This window comes from Myotis myotis, unplaced genomic scaffold, assembly GCF_014108235.1.
Source record: "Myotis myotis isolate mMyoMyo1 unplaced genomic scaffold, mMyoMyo1.p scaffold_m19_p_6, whole genome shotgun sequence".
Classification (NCBI taxonomy): Eukaryota; Metazoa; Chordata; class Mammalia; order Chiroptera; family Vespertilionidae; genus Myotis; species Myotis myotis.
This window is the reverse complement of record NW_023416368.1, coordinates 79,741,672-79,760,690: the sequence shown is the minus strand read 5'-3', so window position 1 is coordinate 79,760,690 and position 19,019 is coordinate 79,741,672. Positions and strand designations below refer to the sequence as shown.

General features: G+C 51.7%; 1 protein-coding gene across 7 annotated transcripts in view; it reads right to left on the bottom strand.

Annotated features, from left to right (window-relative positions):
• Positions 1–2,108: 2,108 nt before the first annotated feature.
• The window catches only part of CELF5 (CUGBP Elav-like family member 5), a 43,472-nt gene continuing 26,561 nt past the window's right edge, over positions 2,109–19,019 (bottom strand). For 3 of the 7 annotated variants that reach the window (XM_036314219.1, XM_036314220.1, XM_036314226.1), the window contains exons 4-13: positions 17,456–17,584; positions 16,358–16,437; positions 14,275–14,421; positions 13,302–13,443; positions 13,071–13,217; positions 11,502–11,564; positions 11,022–11,108; positions 7,505–7,648; positions 5,287–5,529; positions 2,109–3,936 (exon numbers count right to left, since the gene is read on the bottom strand). In XM_036314219.1, coding sequence (XP_036170112.1) covers positions 5,327–5,529; positions 7,505–7,648; positions 11,022–11,108; positions 11,502–11,564; positions 13,071–13,217; positions 13,302–13,443; positions 14,275–14,421; positions 16,358–16,437; positions 17,456–17,584 — 1,142 coding nt within the window. In that variant the 3' untranslated portion in view covers positions 2,109–3,936; positions 5,287–5,326. Of the gene's footprint in view, positions 3,937–5,286; positions 5,530–7,504; positions 7,649–11,021; positions 11,109–11,501; positions 11,565–13,070; positions 13,218–13,301; positions 13,444–14,274; positions 14,422–16,357; positions 16,438–17,455; positions 17,585–19,019 lie in introns of those variants that run through there. The other 4 variants (XM_036314222.1, XM_036314223.1, XM_036314224.1 and 1 more) reach the window with 3 other exon arrangements.

Sequence of the window (19,019 nt, the reverse complement as noted above, 5' to 3'; positions counted from 1 at the left end):
CTCCTTGACAGAGGCCTCGGGAGGGACAAGGTCTGGCACACAGTTATGTACATGATCAGGAAAGGACTCTGTAATCTGGCCCCTATCACCTCTGCATCTGTTTCTTTGCCCAGTGCTGCCGTCTTAGCCAACTTGTCCAACCACCACACCATCTCAAGCCTGGGAGCCTTGGCCCAGGCTGTTCCTTCCACCCAGAAAACCCTGCCAGGCAGACTCAGACTCCTCCTCCCAGCCCGTATCCCAGCTCAGTCTTGTTCTCTCTGTGGGTGCTAGAGCAAGGCACGCTGTGTCTCTGAGCCTCAGTTTCCTCAACCATAAAATGGGATGAATTACCAATAAGACACATGGTTTTGCAAAGTATTTGGCAGGATATGAAGTAGCTCATTAAATCGAGTGGTTAGTATGACTCCCACTAACTTCAAGAGGCTCAGCTTGGGTGTGGCTATCTCCACTATTCACACCCCCAGCCAAGGCCCTCCTCCAGAGCCTCATGTCCTCACCCCACGTGTCAGGATTTTTTTTTTTTTTTTTTTTTTGAGGCCTCCACTGGGCAGGAGCCAAAGCCACATCATCTCTCTGGTCTTATCTCCTTCAGTCATCACTTCCTCAGGGCACTTCTGGGTCCTTGGTTACAGGTTCAACTGGGAACTTTCTCCCTCAACATTCCAATTCAAAATCATTGTATAACAGTGCTGACAAGGGTGCAGAGAAACTGGAACCCGTACACACTGCTGGTGGGTATATAAAATGGGGCAGTTGTCATGGAAAATGGTTGGGTGGTTCCTCAAAGAGCGAAACACAGAATTACCACATGACCCAGCAATTCTGCTCATAAATATCTATCCAAGAGAACTGAAACAGGTGTTCAAACAAAAACGTATACATGTATCGTGGAACTATTTACAATAGCCCGAAGCTGGCAACAACCCAAATGTCCATTGATGGATGAATGGATGCACAAGATGTGGTCCATCCACACTGAAGTATTGCTCAGCCATGAAAAGGAAAAAGGCGCTGACACTCACTACAACATAGATGGACCTTGAACACATGATGCTCAGTGAGAGAAGCCAGGCACAAAAGGCCACACAGTAAGATTCCATTTTTGTGAAATGTTCAGAATAGCAAATCCAGAGATAATGAATTAGTGGTTGCCAGGGGCTGGGGAATGACTGCTAAGGGAGATGAAATTGCTTTTGAGGTGCTGGAATGATCTGGAATTAGACAGAGGTGATGGCTGCAAAATCTTGTGAATGTACTGAATGCCACTGAATCGTACACTTCAAAATGATAAAAATTGTGAATTTTAGGTTATGTGAATTTTACCCCAATTTTAAAAAATGTGTTATACTGTATAGTCCCGGCTGGTGTTGCTAAGTGATTAGAGCATTGGTCTGAGCACTGAAGGGTCCTGGGTTTGATTCCTAGTCAAGGGAACATACGTGGGTTGCAGGTTCGATTCCTGGCCCCAGTTGGGGTATGCGCAGGAGGCAACCAATGGATATGTCTGTCACATCAATGTTTCTCTCTCCCTCCCTCCCTTCCTCCTTTCCACTCCCTCTAAAAATAAGCAATGAAAAAAAAAATAACCTTGAATGAGAATCAACAAAACAAAAAAAGTCTGTTGTCATGGAAAATGGTTGGGTGGTTCCTCAAAGAGCGAAACACAGAATTACCACATGACCCAGCAATTCTGCTCATAAATATCTATCCCCACTGCTATCTATGTTGTATAGAGTCTCCTCTCCTGGGCTGCCTCCGTGAGGGCAGAGACTAAAGCCCTCTGGTCACTGCTGTGTCTGAAGTGGCCAGCAAAGAGACAGATGTGCAGTGAGTGTTCAAGAAACATTTGTGGGCTGACTGAATGAATGTGGGAATCAAGAGACACAGGCACCTGCTCTTCCCGAGAAAGAACACTTCATTTCCTCAAATTCTGGATGGAGGAGATGAAATCTTGGCTATGGGAACTTCAGACCTGCCTTCTTGGATGATCTCCTCCTGCATCTCCAAACTCTAAATCTGAATTTTTCTCTAGCCCAGGAACTCAATGGGGCCAGATGCACTTGGTCTTTACTGACACGAAAGGGCAAATAAGGAGGACTCAGTCCTTTAGCAAGTAAAACTTTTATTAAATAAACTTTCAGTTTTTCCAGACCAAAGAGAGGTGTTTTGGACATAAAGATGATGCTTGTAGCTTCTCACCTGAAACACACCACAGTGACAAGGACCTCTCTAGCCACAAAACTGGTCAGCCCAGAGTTTCTTCTAAGTCCTTTTCTTGCCTTGTGTGTGTGTGTGTGTGTGTGTGTGTCGGTTTGTTTCCAAAAGTTGGTTTGCAAGTTGAAACTTCATGAAATTACTAGTAGCAGAAATAAAGTACATTGTACAAATCATGTAGATCTTCGGTGTGGAGTATAAAAATGGTATTTACAGCCAGTAAACATGGATCAGGACACACACCACTGCACGCCAGGCCTGGCGGGAGCTTGGTGGGCACCGGAGACGCAGATGAGGCCCCCTCTTGGCCCCTGAGCACACGCTTGCACACGCAGACGCACGGGATACAGGCACACTAGAGAATGTCTTGGAACAATTATCAAACTCTGGAATATCGAAACAAGTTGGTCCGAAGGTTTTTTTTTTCTTTTCCCTTTTTTTTTGTTTTTTTGTTTTTTTTTTTTTTACTATGTGTTTTTCTTTTCTTTTTTTTCTGGGTTGGTCAACACATTTTGGTAGAAACAAAAGGGAATGCTGTGGGTTTTTCTTTTTTCCAAAAATTCTTTTTCTTGAGCTTATAAGTTCTCTGGTACCTCGTTTGGCAATAGGCTCCACTGGACGACCAGACGAACTTGACTCTGTGCTTCAAGGTGGGTTTCATGGTTTGGGTAGGTACAGAGAGGCGCCCCACAGGATCTCCCTCCCAGCCCCAGCTAGGAAACAAAAATCCATTGTTTGACCCCCCCACCCCCATTTTTCTTCTCTTTTCTTCTTTGTACCTGCTCAGAAAGATCAACGTTAAAAAAAAATTCTTTGAAGAGGTATCTTCGGCAAAGGGGTGCTTGGCCAGTGCAGGTTGGGCTTGTCCAACGAGCGTGGCAATCTTGGTTATGAGACCGTGAATTCCAGGCTGGTGATCCGAAGGCAGGGAGGGCTGGCTGCCTGCCCTTGGGAGGGGTAGGAGGAGAGGGGCTCCCACCGACCCCATCTACCCCTGACGGAAAGCTAAGGGCTATTGGTCACATGAGTAAGGCTATGACTGGGGGGGAAAGGGCTGAGGGAGGCCAGGGGCTCTCTTTTGTGCTGGGGAAGGCAGGGCCCTGGGACAAGGGAGGGAAGTTCGGGGTCCCGGAAGCTGCAGCTAGGACCAGGGACACTCAAGCCGGCTGAGCCCATAGGCCCGAGAGAATCGTCGGTGGCAGCGGCCAAAAGTCCTGGAGGTATATCGGTTGGCTGATGACTCCCAGTGCTTCTCTGGCACCCTGGTCTGACAATACAGCCGGGAGGTGAGGAGACACGGGGCTGTCCGGCCAGCCTCAGCCCTTCTTATGTCCCTGCTGAGTGACCAGCCTAGGGTCACCTTCTCTTGGGTGGAAGGAAGTCAGAAAAGTTTGGTCCCATGATCTACACTCAAAAAATATATATACTGTCTATAGCTCTCTCTATATATATGCATATATATATATAGAAAAAGTGGTGATTTAGTTTGGGGAAGCCACCAAGGTTGTGGGGGGTGAGGAGCCAGGAAATCTCCCAGGAGGAACTGGTGAACTCCTCAGCCCCCTGCCCTCTCCGGCAGCGCTTCACATTTTGGGAAGGGGGCTCAGGGGAGACAGGAGAGGAGAGGGAGGGCTGGTGTCCAAACTCGGTTGTAATTTACGGAAAAGTCCTGGATCAGTTGGAAGCGGGGAAACCCTCCTGGGGTGGAAGGCCCCTCACCTGGTGGAGAAGGGAGGGCGTTAGGGAGCTCTGAGCCGGGCACAAAGGCAAAGGACCTCCCCTCCCATCCACTCCCTTGCCCTGGCGAGGCTGGGGTCTAGAACCCCGATTCCTAATCTTTTCAGAAAGAGTCCATTTTGGAGTTTGGAGGCTGACAAACCTGGCTTGGAACAGAGTTAGGGTAACCAAGTGCGCGTCCTTATCTGGCAATTTGGGACAAATATTCCCGTTCATTTGTGCCTCCTCTCCCCTGCTGCCTGCCACTGGAGCACCAGGAAGGCAGTTTCTCCCCTCCCCCGCCCACCCCCAAGTTTCTGTTCGTGCGAAGCTGTGTCCCCAAACACTGGAAGCAGTGCCGAGCACATAGTAAGTGCTCAGGAAAGATGTGCTAGCCCAGCAGGTTAAAAGTGTGTGGGTTGCCTGTGAGTTGGTTTCCAAACGTGGCAGGTTTCCAAATGTGAGCTCCAAGATGCAGGATTCTGGCTGCACACCCTCAAATCTGTGGGTGCAGACCTGACAGGGTCTGAAAGGTACCTCCATCCCCTAACTGAGCACCTACTTTACGCCAGACCCCAGGCAAGGCTTTCTGATGACGCCAATGGTGATTAAAAAAGAAAAAAAATAGGAATTATCAAGAATTTACAGGTGGTGGATCCCGGGCTCAACTGGGAAAACACTGCATCCCCTGTGTGAGTCCTCCCTACTGCCTCTAGGGGAGGTGTTTTTATGAGCCCATTTCACAGATGAGGCTCATGGAAACTTGAGGTCAGTAGTTAGTTTCCTCATTGATCCCTTAGGCTCACTATTCATTCCCTAAAAAAGGTAATGAGTTGATGAAATTGTTTGCTCTGATGTCAAATCAAAATATACTCTTGGGGATTTGTTTGAGGGGACATTTTTTCTGGCATGGGGGGCGGGGCAAAATCCCACCTTCCCATCAACCCATTGGGTATGAACTATACCAAATAGAGGAGCTGAGAGAGGGACCCAGCTGGGAGTCATAGGACAGGAGAGAAGCCCATCCCCACAACATTCCCCACCCCATTCCCAACATGGCCCCTCAGGCAAATTTCTATTTATCCTTCAAAGCGTTCTCCAGGAAGGTTTCCGAACCACCCTTGGTGAGCACTGGCTTCCCCCACTTCCCCAACCCAATCCTACCCTCCCACGACAGGGATTGGGAGTGTCTTCATCCAGCTCGGTCCCTTACAATCCAACCTGGGGGCCCCTTAGCAACCTCACCCCCCTGGCCCTATTCCCACCCCCAGGCCGGGAGAGGGTTTGGGGAATAGGGAGGGTGCAGAAAACGCGGGGCAGGGTTGGGGCGGGTGGGGCCGCCTGGCGGCTCACCTGGGCCAAGCCCACAGCCTCCGGGCGGCTGTGGGCGTGGTCAGTAGGGGTGTCCCGGATCTTTGGGCCGCTTCAGCTGCACTTTCAGCCTCTTCATGCCAATCTGAAAGCCATTCATGGCCTGGATGGCAGTCTGCGCGCTGGCTGGGTTGTCAAAGCTCACGAAGCCTGCAGAGACCGGGGTGGACCCGCGATGGTGGGCAACGTGGGCGTCTTCCACTCGGCTTCCTGGCTCGTGGGGTCCTAGGGGCGGGGTGTGCGCTCGCAGGGGCAGGCAGCCGGCGGAGGTGGCAGGGCTTGCCAGAGGACACACAGCACCCCTGGCCTGGACTGCGTGCCTCTGGGGATGGGGCACTCATTCCTTACCTGGGGTTTGCTCTGCAGAGACTTCCTATGTGGAGTTGGGGACAGGTGGGACCTACCTCTGGGGGTCCAGGTCCTCCCTCCCACCAGGATGCCTGCCTCCTCTGGGCCCTGATGCTAGTTAGCCCTTTGCCTCCTCTGAGACCTCTATTCATCTGCGATCTTGTCTGTCCTTATGACTGTGTGTGTGTGCTTCTTTGTCTTGTCTCTTTTTCCATCTCTCCCTCCTTCTCTTTGTCTCTGTCAGTCTCTCTACTCCTAGTTTCCCCCAAGACCATCAGAAATACTTAAGCCTCCCCCTCCTTAAACTGCCACCAGCCAAAACTCCCTCCATCTGCCAGCTCAAGGCTGCCTGGCCCTACTCCGGCCCCTTACTTCTTGGTCATCACAGGGACCATGTGCAGCCCAGAGGCCAGGGACCCTCCGGGGGAGGGAACCACACAAGCATTTGGAGATGAGGTCACCTGAGCTCTGTGTGAAAGGCCAAGTGGGAGGTCAGGCAGAGAGATTGGGCTCAGGGTTGAAGGGTCTTGCTGAGGCCCATGGGGAGACACGGGGATTAACATCATTGTATTTATCTCCATTAAGTCCCCTCATTATATAGATGAGAAAACTGAGGCTCAGAGAGTGCATATGATCCCCCTGATGGTTGAAAGTGATTGGGTGGGTTTTCCTCCCGAAATTTCCTCTTCCTTCTGGACGCAGGTTACAGAAAAGGGGGCTTGGGCACTAGTGGGAGTTCCATACTTGCTGTGTGACTTCAAGTGTGTCACCTGACCATTTCGTTCCTCTCTTTTCTCCCTCAGTAAATTGGGACAATTCTTCCCTTTTATGGTTGGATACTGAGTATATACAGAAGGCACTTAACAAACAGTCAAGAATTAGCTCTTCAAAGAGGACGGGGTGGGGTTACCAGTCCAGATTTTGTAGTCAAACAGACTAGTTCTAATCTAGGTTCTGCCTCTTTGCAGCTGTGTGATTTGAACAAGTGTCAGTGCCTCTCTGAGCCCTAATTTCCTCTGTTTCTGGGGACAAAGATGATCTGTCCCTGTCCCCCACCTGCCCTTACCTCCTCCCTCTCTCCCCATCATTCACTCTGTTCCATCCACACAGGCCTCCTCACTGTTCCTCCAACACACATGGCCCAGCCCCGGGGCCTTTGCACATGCTGTTGCCTCTTCATAGAACACTCTTCCTACAGATTTCCCCATGCTGGCTCATCATCAGTCAGCTCTATCTTTCTTCATACTATTTATAATTCCCTGGCCTATATCCTATGATTCCTTATTTCCATCTCCTCCCCCTAAATCTGTGCTTTCTAATTTGGTAGCCACTGGCTCTTGTGGTTATTTTAATTTAAATTAATTTAAATTAAATACAATTAAGCATTTAGTCCTTTGGTCACACTGGGCACATTTCAAGTGCTTGGTAGTCACATGGGCTGATGGCTCAGACAGACCGGATGTAGAACATTCCGTCATCACAGGAAGCTCTGTCGGACGGTGCGGGAAGGCTGTGAGCTTTCTCAGGGTAGGGCTTCACTGCTATGTGCCCGGTGCCAAGCACAGAACCTGGCACACAGCAGGGACACAATGTATGCATTTATTGAATGAATGAATGAACGAGTAAGTCTTAGAAAGAATGCATGGCAAGTGTCCAGCAAACAGTAGGTGCTTAGTAAGTGTTCACTCTGATTATGAATGCGATTCTTTTTTTTTTTTTAAATGCGATTCTTTTGGACCAGGCTTGCTCAGGGATGACCAACCTCTCCCACCCCACCCCCATCCCCTGTTCCAGGGCCAGGGGAGTGGGACAGGCTGGCCAGCAGGAAGGGGCACCCTCCACAGGTACTCACCAAAACATTTGCTCTGGTTGGTGGCCCGATCCATAAACACCTTGGAGGAGATGATATTGCCGAAGGGCAGGAACATCTGCGTCAGCTCCGTGTCTCCAAACTCCTGGGGGAGGTGGTAGATAAACAGGTTACAGCCTTCGGGACCTGCAGGTAGGGGAGAGAAAGACATAAAGCCCCCAAGGAGAGGAGGCGGAGCCCCCCCCCAGGGGAGGGGCGGGTCTGGACCCACATCTGGGCACCTCCAGCTGTCAGGAGAGAGGTGCCCCATGATACCCAGAAAGAAGGGATGTGAAATGGGGGGTAAGGAGATAGGGCATCCTGGTCCCTGCTCTATAATCCTACACACAGATACTCCAAACCTCTGATAGTCCTCAGGCCCCAGATAATTTACAAAATTCAGATGATTCTTACCCCTCTGCCCAAACCAAGATAAATAACAGGAATTCCAAAATCCAGGAAAATCCCTAAACCTCAAACTCCTGATTATTTACAAAAGTCAGGTTAACTAGGTGTAGATATATGGAAACTATAATCTATCTTTTCAATTATTCTGTAAGTCTAAAACTGGTGCTAAAATAAAATGATGATGTGGTTTTTTAAAGTACGATGATTGCCCTGGCCAGTGTGGCTCAGTTGGTTGGAACGTCATGCTGTGCACCGGAAGGTCTCAGGTTCAATTCCTGGTCAAGGACCTTGATTGGGGTGCGTACAGGAGGCACTGATTGATGTATCTCTCACATCCATGTTTCTCTCTCTCTCTCTCTCTCTCTCTCTCTCTCTCTCTTCTTCTAAAATCAATTTTAAAAAATAGTAATAGCCCCAGCAGGTTTAGCTCAGTGGATAGAACATCGGCCCTTGGAATGAAGGGTCCTGGGTTTGATTCTGGTCAAGGGCATGTACCTTTGTTACAGGCTCGATCCCTGGCCCCAGTCAGGTCACATGCAGGAGGCAGCCACTGGATGTGTCTCTCTCACATCAATGTTTCTCTCTCTCTGTCTCTCCTCCTCCCTTCTACTCTCTCTAAAAATCAATGGAAAAAATATCCTCGGGTGAGGATTAACAAAAGAAAACAAAAAAACCAATAAAAGTCCGATGATCACAGAGTAAAACAAGAAAAGTATTCTCTGACCCAAAACCCAAATATCCAGATATATTTTCCAAACGCCTTGGATAATTCTCCTAACCTTGGATAATTTCCAAAACTCAGATGATGCAAAAATAAAATCAAGTAAACTAAAGAGAACTCTCCAGTCCTGAATCCCAGATATCCTGAAACCACAAATAATTTTTAAATATATTTTTATAGATTTTAGAGAGGAAGGGAGAGGTAGAGAGAGATCGAAACATCATTAATTAGAGAGAATCATTGATCAGCTGCCTCCTGCATGGCCCACACTGGGGATTGAGTCTGCAACCCAGGCATATGCCTGACTGGGCATCTAACCTCGACCTTCCAGTTCATAGGCTGACGCTCAACACTGGCTGGGCTCCCACAAATAATTTTAAAATTATTGGTCTATACCAACCAGACATACTTTAATTAATTATTTATTTATTTTTGTTAATCCTTGCCTCAGGATTTTTCCATTGATTTTTAGAGAGAGTGGAAGGTAGGGAAGAGGGGAAAGAGAGAGAGAGAGAGAAACATTGATATGAGAGACACATCGATTGGTTGCCTCCCACACAAGGCCAGACCAGGGCCTGGGATTGACTTGCAAACCCAGGTATGTACCCTTGACCGGGAATCTAACCAGAGACCCTTTGGTGCGTGGGCAGACACTCTACCACTGAGCCACACTGGCCAGGGCAGAAATATTTTTTTAAAAACATGGCTAACCCTCAAAATCATCCTTTCCCCATATAATCCCCAATGCATGGTTTATACACAAACTATAAATAATACCATTTAAAAACCCAATTAACTTGGGGTGGTGAACACACAATACACAGATGTTTTATAGAATTGTTCACCTGAAATCTATATAATTTTATTAACCAATGTCACCCCAATAAATTCAATAAAAAACAAAATAAAGTAAATAAAAATCTGATTATCTGAAGCCAAACCTGCTCCCAGGCTCCCCAAAACAAAGGTAGTGACCAAACTACCAAGAATTGCTTTTATCCTCGCAATGAATATTCCCCACCCCAGAAAATACAAAATCCAAGACCACACAATCACATCCACCCCCTACCTTTCTGATTAGAACCACGGTTCTGCTACAATGCTTGCTTTTATTTATTTATTGTTTGCATTTTTATTTATTATTATTATCTAAGTCTTTATTGTTGAAAGTGTTACATATGTCCCTTTTTGTCCCCCACCACTCCCCCACCCCCTCCAGCCCACTCCCACCCCCCACCCCAGGCCCTCACCACCCCATTGTCTGCGCCCATGGGTTATGCATATACGCATACAAGGTCTTTGGTTGTATAAAATGCAAGTGTGTTCCAATGTGACTGATATGTTACGGGACAATTATGAGCATAGCGCAAATTCTGTGTTTGCTTATAGGCTATCTCGTCGCCAGGAAACACTAGGTGAATGCAGAAACCCGGGCCCAGATGAACCAAGCCTCATGAGAAAACAAAATGCGGCTCACACACAAGCTCTACCACCCACCAACTTCCTCCGCCCCCCAAGTGTGTGAGGAGCCATACCTGTCCCCCCCTGAGGCTACGACCGTCTCATTTCCACAACCCTGTTTCCGCTAGTTCACTGCCCCTCTCATGCAGCTGCCCTTCCCAGGCCACTTCCACGTGCACATTTCGGCTCTTTTCCAAGATAAAATGCCACCACATTGCAGTATCATGTATTTCCTGGCCATCTGACGTTGATACAACTGTGCTATCGGTTTATTGGGGTCCTGTCTTTGTTTATTGACATGTCTGCGGGCCAGGCTCCCCTTGCCTTGGGGAGAGACCTGGCTTTCCTGGGCGGCCACTTCCCCAGCCTCCCCGCACCCCCAGCACCAGCACCAGCACCCGCTGGATGAACCAGAGGGTCTCCCCGTGCGGAGCGGCCCCTGCAGGCTCGCACCTCTTGGCACCAACAGTCGCCTGTGTTAGAGAGGAGGAAACTGAGGCCCAGGGTGGTGAGGTGCCTTCCTTTTGTCACCGGTCAGATCCGGGTGGGTCTGAATTCCGGTTGTCCGAGTCCAGAACCTAACTCTGGCACCGTCGACTTTACTGGGAGGCTCCAGTTTAGCCGAAATACCGCACCCCCTCTTCCCAACCTCACAATGAGCTTCCTCTCCAAAAATTCAGAGAATCATTCAGGTTTGGAAAGGGCACCTCTATGCCTACGGGGTCGAGCTAGCATGGTTCGGAGAGGGGGAGTCAGTGCCCCCCCCAAACTCCCAGGGACGGCACAGGACTTGAACCCCGGCCTCTCCGTCCCCTGGGCCGAGCTCTCAGCCGCGCGGTTCCCCGAGGACTGGCCAGGGGTGGGGCCTGCAGGCGATGGGGGCGGTCAGAGGGCGGGGCTGGCGCCCGCAGGAGGTCGCGGCCCCCTCACCTTCTCGCTGCTGCTGCTGCTGCAGGAGCGGCGGCGGCTGCGGGATGCTGTGCGCGATGGGCGCGATGGCCGCGGTGGGGTACATGGCTGTGGAGACCCGGAGCGGAAGCCGCGTGAGGCCGGCGGGCGCCCGGCGCGAGCGGGGCGCGGCTAGTTCTAGGGGCGGGGCCTAGGCTGAGGGCGGGGCCAATCGTGGGTCTTGGGGAGGAGGGGCGGGGCCACAACGAAGAGCCGGCCTAGGGGTGGGGCCCAGGCAACAGAGCAGCCCGGACTTGAGAGGCGGGGACACGGGTTAGGGGCGGGGCCAATGCCGACCTTAGGCAGGATCTGAGGGGCGGGACCAGCAGGACAAAGAGCTGGGATTGGGCCACGGCCAGAAGTAGGAAGAAAGATTAGAAAAGAAAGAGGAAGGGCCGAGCCCTGGGGGCGGGGCTTCTATGGGGCGGGCTTCCTGCGGGGCAGGCCGGCGTGCCTCCCTACCTGTGTACTGCTGGACTCCGGAGAAGGCAGGATGGAGGGTCTCAGCCATGGTCGGGCTCGGAGCTGCGGGCAGACGGAGGGGCTGAGTGGGGCGGGGGCAACATAAGACTTCTACCCACCCCCAATTCTTAAGCGCGGAAAAGAGAGCAACAGACATCCGCCCCAGCTTCATCTCTGCGTAAACAGTGCACAGGTATGCTTCCCATTTTACAGGTGGAGAAACTGAGGCTTAAAGAGGTGAAGTAACTGGCACAGGGTCACTTAGATCGGAAATGGCAGAAGCCGAACTGGAATCCAGGTTTCTGGGATTCCAGAGAGGTTGACACATGACTCCCATCTCTCTCTCTCCCTATTCCTGGCCCCCTCGCTCCTTCCTTTTATTGTCTATATTCTCCAGGACTCTGCTCCGGACCACCACTCACCCCTATCACTTCCTCTCTCTCACTCCCTACACCTCATTGGCAGTCACCCCATGGACCCCTATGTGGCTATGACCTTCCCAATGGCCCTAGTGGAGGAGTTAAGAGAGGTGAGAGTTTGTCCAGGCCACCAGAGCTGGTGAATCGAGAAAATTCAGCCAAAAGATTCCGTTTGAATGGAGAGAGGTTGCTAGAGGATGGAACAGTGTGTGTGTGTGTGTGGGGGGGGGGGGGGTGACTGTAAAGGGGTTGAATAAATGAATTACTTTGTAAAGCTGGAGCAGTTCTGTATCTTGATTGTGGTGGTGGTTACATGAATCTATATCTGTGATGAAATGGTATAGAAACACACACACACACAAGTGCATGTACAAAGCAGTGAAATCTGAATAAGTTCTCCTACTCCAGTTGAGTTCACTGTACACACCAATGTCAGTTTCCTGGTTTTGACAATGTCCCTGTGATTATCTATGATGTTAGCATTGGAGAAGCTGGGTGAGGGGTACACGGGACTTCTGTGTATTATTTTGGTAACTCCCTGTTAGCCTCAATCATTTCAAAGTCAAAATAAATCCTCTTTAATGGTGTAAACACAGATGACTTACTTCACTTCAGCAAGGCGTTGGAACATGTTTGCCTTGAAATCATGGTATAGTGGGAAAGGTGGGACCTCTGCTTCATGAGCTCAAATCAATGCATGGTCAGTATTGAGTGAGTGAATGAGTGAATGAATCCTGGTACTGATATCTTTCCAAATAGTAACAATTAATAATTAAGATTGATGGTGCCATTCTTAGTACTAGGTGATGTGTTAATCATTTTTTTATACTGATTTCATTGTCCATGCAACCTCATGAGGTGACTGATGTTATCTGCCCCATTTCACAGATGAGCAAATTGAAACTCAGAGACTTAAAGGAATCACCCAAGGGCCACCAAATCTGAATATGAACCCAGAAATGTCTGGGTGCAAATTTCCTATGTTTAACCTTTTTCTCTGTGCCCCCAGCACATATCTGCTCAGCTGAGATTCCCATTGTTCTGCCTCTCTGTTCCATGGGGCATCAAGACACAGGAAATTATGCTTGTCCTAGAGACACCGTCCTGCCCCCTCATGCTCTCCTAGGCCCTGGGGAACCACCCAAGTTACCTGGGTAGGGCATGAGGCCATTGGCATATACAGTCTCTAGGGCAGGGTGCCCGCCAGGGAAGGGCACGACACCCGCAAAGCTGTTGGTGATGGGAGCCATGAGGCCGGGCACGGCGGCAGTGCTGAGCAGTGGGGGCGAGTGCAGTCCTGCAGAGCAGAAAAACATCATGAGGAGCCTGGGCCTGGTTCTGGCCCTGCCCATGCGTCCTTGGGCCCCTGGCAGACTCTCACCAGAGGCAGGGGCAATGGGTGTGGCAGGCAGCCCATTAAGGCTGACGGCGCCGATCTGCTGGATGTGGCAGGGTGAGAAGGCCACGCCAGGGCTCAGGTAGCTGCCTGAGGTGGACAGGACCGTTGTCTGCTGCTGCATGAGCTGGGGGTGGAGAGGGAGTCAAGATGCACAGTCAGGGTGGCACCTGCCCTGAGGTCATAGGTCCCAGGGGGAGGCCTGGTCCTCCAGTAGCTAGGGGGGTCAGGCTGGATATCTTGGCTTAGGCCAGAATCAGGGATCAGTCAGGAAATGGGGCTCAGCCTTGGATCAGGGCTCATAGGAATCATGGTTAATCCAGGGATCTAGGTCCAGTCAAGAATGTGGTCTTGATCTAGGATCAGGGATCAGCCAACACTTAACACTTAACTGAGACTTAGAGGCTCAGTCTGGGTTTGGTCTCTGTTCAGGGTTGAAGCTTGACCTGAATTATTTGGGGGCTGAACATTGGGTCATGTCAGTCCAAGTAGAAGTTCAGCTTTGGCTCAGGGCTCAGTTTATGGCTGGAGGCTCAGCTAGGTGTGGGGCTTGGGAATCAGCCTGGATTTGTGGGCTCAGCCATGGCCAGAATAGGACCCTGAGTCAGAGAGATTAGGCAAGAGACAGAAAGATGGGCAGAGAGCCTGGCCGGTGTGGCTCAGTGGTTGAGCATTGACCTATGAATCAGGAGGTTCCAGGCTCGATCCCCAGTAGGGGGCATGCAGGAGGCAGCCAATTAATGATTTTCATCATTGATGTTTCTATCTCTCTCTCCCGCTCCCTTTCTCTCTGAAATCAATAAAAATATATTTAAAATTAAAAAATAAAATAAAGATGGGCAGAGAGGCCAAACCCCTCAACAGAGACTTAGATGGAGAGAGAGAGACTGAGCTGGATCCGCAGAGTAGTCTTGGAAGTCCCACTGGAGACAAAGGCCTGTTTGCTGGGGTCACTCACGGCCTGCGCATAGGCACTGTAGGGGCTGAAGGGCAGGGTGAGGGACGGTGTCAGGATGCCCAGCTGGCCCACCATCTGCTGCATGCGCCGTAGTGTTCGCTCCTTGTCTGTGTCGGCAAACTTGACCACCAGGCTGGAGGAGGCACCCTGCAGGAGCAGCCACAAGCAGGAAGGAAAAAAGGAGGGAGGTAACCAGGAATCTGGGGTCCCCAGACCCACACCAGCTGTGGTGAGGGCTACAGATAGCAACAGCTGTTGGCCCTGTCCATGAGCCCCTGCTGCAGACTTTGGGCACCACAGGGAGACAACCCGAATATCAGAGTCCTGGGTCTTGCACTTGATGCAACCACCCCTGCACACAGGTGAGGCATCTGGGCCCAGGGGGCTGTGTCTGGGATACAGTGGAGGACCCTGACTCTCAGGCACACTCCCCCAAACAGGAGGAGCCCTGGCCAGTGTGACTCAGTTGGTTGGATGTTGTCCCATGCACCAACAGGTTTCTGGTTCGATTCCTATTGGGGCACATGCATGGGTTACAGGCTCCCTGGTAGGGGGCGTGCAGGAGACAGCCAATCAGTGTTTCTCTCTTTCTCTAAAAATCAATAACAAATCTTAACACACACACACACACACACACACACACACACACACACACACAGGAGAATCCACCTGCTGGAGAGGAACATGGCGGCCTGGGTGGAGGACCCTATAATTGTCACCTACACCTGAGAACGGGTCAGAATACGGTCACCAGAGAGGAATGGGGCACAGATGGATAACTCTGCAAATGGCACCTTGCACCTGAGAACAGGTTAGATTGCACCTGAGAACAGCCATCAGAGAGGGTGGCATGACCCATTTGATGGAGAGCTCACTCCCTGTTATGCCTGCCAGCCCATCGCTGGGCAGCTCTGAGTAGGAGGAAACCTGACCTGGTGATGAGCTACATCCTGCCTGTCCAGGGAGTAAACTGGTGCCTGCTCTTCTGAGACTGCCCTGCACTCCACACCCATTTTCAAGAACTGAGAGACAAGTTGGTTCTCCAAGGCTGTCTTCCCCATGGGATTTAGACACTTACATACAGTGAAGATGGTTCTCAGAGCCTCCTTCCTGGGGGCCAGGGCCACCCCAGTGACAGGGTGGTCCTTCCCAGCCTCACACCACTGCTGACCCACAAGTTCCTGGCTCCAGTCTTGCCTCTGCTCACCCTTACTCTGGCCCCTAAGAGACATTTCCAACTAAACCGGACATCTTCCCTTCCCTGTCGAACCCCTCTGTGGCTCCCCATGGCCATAGGAGGAATCTGTGTGCCTCAGCCTTGAACTACAGGCCCCTTTAGCCCATCCTCCCCAGCTCCTCTGGGGTCCCCCATTCCAATCCTGCCTTTGATTTTGTCACTCCCCACACCCTCATGTCCCCCTGCTGGCCTCGGCAAATCCCATCCACCTTCAGGTCTCACCCCTCCTGTATACTCACACACATATACACGTGCTCACACACATTCACTCACCATGTACGCTCACAGTCATGCACAGCACTCACATATACATGCTCACCATGCATACTCACACATACTTGCACAATGCATTCACATACACATGCACAAAATCCCACATGTACACACCTAAGAATATACAGTCACTATGCACACAATCATATGCCATCACCCACACATACACACATGTACTTATCCATACACATATTCACAAACCCTCACACACACACCTACAGAGGCACATGCATGTACGTGTTCCCCCCACATCACCTGGGCATACTCATGCACTCAACATGCTTGCACACATGTACTTACACAGACATGCATGCACTCACATGCTCTCTTAGACACACACACACATGCAGCCACACGCTGGCAGTACATTCTTTCACACACATACATTCACACATATGTACAATCACACAGACACACACACCCATTCACATCATCACCAGAACTGCCTCCTTTTCCACCTATGCCCACTATGAAGAAGAACCAAGGACGACCAGGTGGCTGGGATGGTAGGAATAGGGCCCGCTTACCCCTTTCCCATGCCCACCACCTTGGCCTAGGGCAGCTCCTACTCACCGGCATGGTCTGGCTGCCATGGAGGGCGTGGATTGCCGCCTGAGCCTCCGTGTGGGAGGAGAACTTCACGAAGGCACAGCCTGCTCCAAGAGAAGAACAGGGAAGAGGCAATGGGGTATTTCTGGGTAGGTAAGACCACCGAAGCGGGGGCTGGGACCCTGGATGGCCAGTCAGCATCAGACACATGCAGCCAGAAAGTCAGACAGAGAGCCAGCCAGCCATTTGCTCAGACAGAGAGCTGGACAATGAAGGATGAGACAGTAAGAGAAGCACACAGCCAGCCATGGAGTTTGACAGTCAGCCAATCGGCCATCCATTTAGTCAGAAAGCCAGCCAGCCAGATAGCTGTTTGTCAAACCCACAATCAAGGGATGGGGACAGGCTTAGAGAACACCCACCAGCTACCAACACTAGGAGAGCCAGAGTTGTAATCAGATGTGCAGAATTAAAGTGACAAACCATGAGGCACGGATGCAGAGAGATATGGTCCTGTGCACACCCAGGCAGAGATGCACTCAGACCCAGATGGATCGATGCATGTGACCAGAGTTGGAGAAATGGGGATAAGTCACCATACAAAGGCAGACCCAGCCGATCAATCACATGAGCAGAATCGGATGAACAGATAGCCAGAAACCACCTGACACACGAAGACCCATACAGAAGTGGTCATTTGGATACCCGGCAGGAAGAGTCAGAGACAGAGATGCAGGAGGAGTGATACTCAGCCCTAGTCACATACAGTCACATAGGCAGACAAGAAAACATGTCTGTGGAGGTCATTAAACAATCATTCCTAGAAGGTGCAGCCATATAGGAATGGGGGAGTACCTACACAGAACACAGGCAAATCCAGGTGGAAACAGTCCCATGGACAGAGTCAGGTGGAGACAGGCATCCCCAGATGGACGACAGCTAGTAAGGCTAGACTCCACCCACCCGCCCAAGCATCTGGCCCCGCCCACCCTCGGGCCCCGCCCACCAGTGCCCCTCCGCGCGGGCCCCGCCCCGGGATCCAACCCCGCCCGCCTCGGGCGCCGCCCTGCCCCCTGTGTCCCCAGCCCTGCCCCAGGGGCAGCTCCAGCTCGGGCCTGTCACCTTTGCTGCTGCCATCAGGCCCCCGGAGCACCGTGCACTCGTCTATGACCCCGAAGGGCTGGAACAGCCGCAGCACGTCTTCCTCTGATTGCTGCTTGTTCAGCATCCCCACAAACAGCTTCCGGTCCCCTGTGGGCGGAGACACCACTCAGACAAGTCCTGGCTCGAAAGCCTCCGGGAATTTCTCCCCTGGGCCCTCCAGTCCTGCGCGCGCCAAGGAGGTAACAGCCGGGCGCTGCCCTGCGTCTCCCACGTTCCTGCACGATCCCATCTTCATGCCTTTGCTCACGCCGTGCCCCGCCCACTCCCCCCCCCCCCCCCCCCCCCCCCCCCCCGTCTGGAATGTCCTTCCTTCAATCCTTCGGGGCGTCTGCACCACTGCTCCCACCTCCCAGTAAAGATGGTCTCTCCCTCCTGTGGTCTCAGAGAACCCACACAGTACCAGGGTTAGGAACTACCTTGCCTGGCCTAGGTCCCTGTCGATCTCTCTGCCATGGAGATTCTACAGGGAGGGGTGAGCGCTGATGGCCTCTGCATCCTCCCCGTGCCCAGCAGAGCTCCCTGCCCAACCTTGCGGGGCTCAGGAGGGACTAGGCAATCAATGTTTGTTGAATGAGTGAGGCATGTGTGTGCACAGGACCAAGGGCCTGGGCAGCCTGCAGTCCCCAACAGGTGGAGCTGGAGTGGGGGCCTGGCTGGGACCTGCCCAAGTCTAAGGCCAGCGGTCAGTCTGGGCCAGCCTCTCCTGTGTGAGGCACCCGAGCCCTGGCCCCTGGGGTAGTTGTGCTGCTCCCCTGTAATCAGACAGCGGCAGCTTCCTCTCCCCTAGACAGTAAGATGGGTTACTATGGAGACCAGTTTTCTGGCAGCTGTCACTCATGGGGTGGGAGGGAGGGAGACACAGAAGCAGAGAGATTGCAAATCAGGAAGAGAAAGACGTATGAGAGTGAAACAGAGATAAGCAGAGAGGCACAGAGAGCAGCAGAGACAGGAAAGAAAAAGGTAAGGAGAGAGACAGAGATATGGGGGGAGAGGGAGCAAGAGAGAGGATACAGAGATGGAGACATGCAAACCCCAGCTCTCCAAACCCTGACCCACACTGGCGGCCTGAAAACAGGCTCCCAGCCCATATTGGCTTCACCAGGCTCTTACACATTTCAAGCTCCAGGGGTCCTAACAGCCCCGTCCCACACACCATCCCCCGGCTGGCTGTTCTCCCTCAGCCCCCAATCCACCTGAGATGGGGAGGAGAGACAAAAATCTCCAAGAATTTTTGAATCCCTCTGGGGACAGCCAAGCACCCCCCTCCCTGGGCACACCTCTGCCACACAGTCCAGCCCCTGCAGACACCAGGCCCCAACCTGCACGCCCACAGGCCCGCCTGTTACAGTCAAGCACACACACTTGAACATACATGCCCACGCACAGGCTGGGTGCGCAGCGGTGCACGCACCCCCGCTACACCAGCCTCAGAAACACACATGCATATGTGCACATACTTGCACCTGTCTGCACACAGGTGTGCCCAAGTATGCATGCTTATATACACAGACATACCCACTTG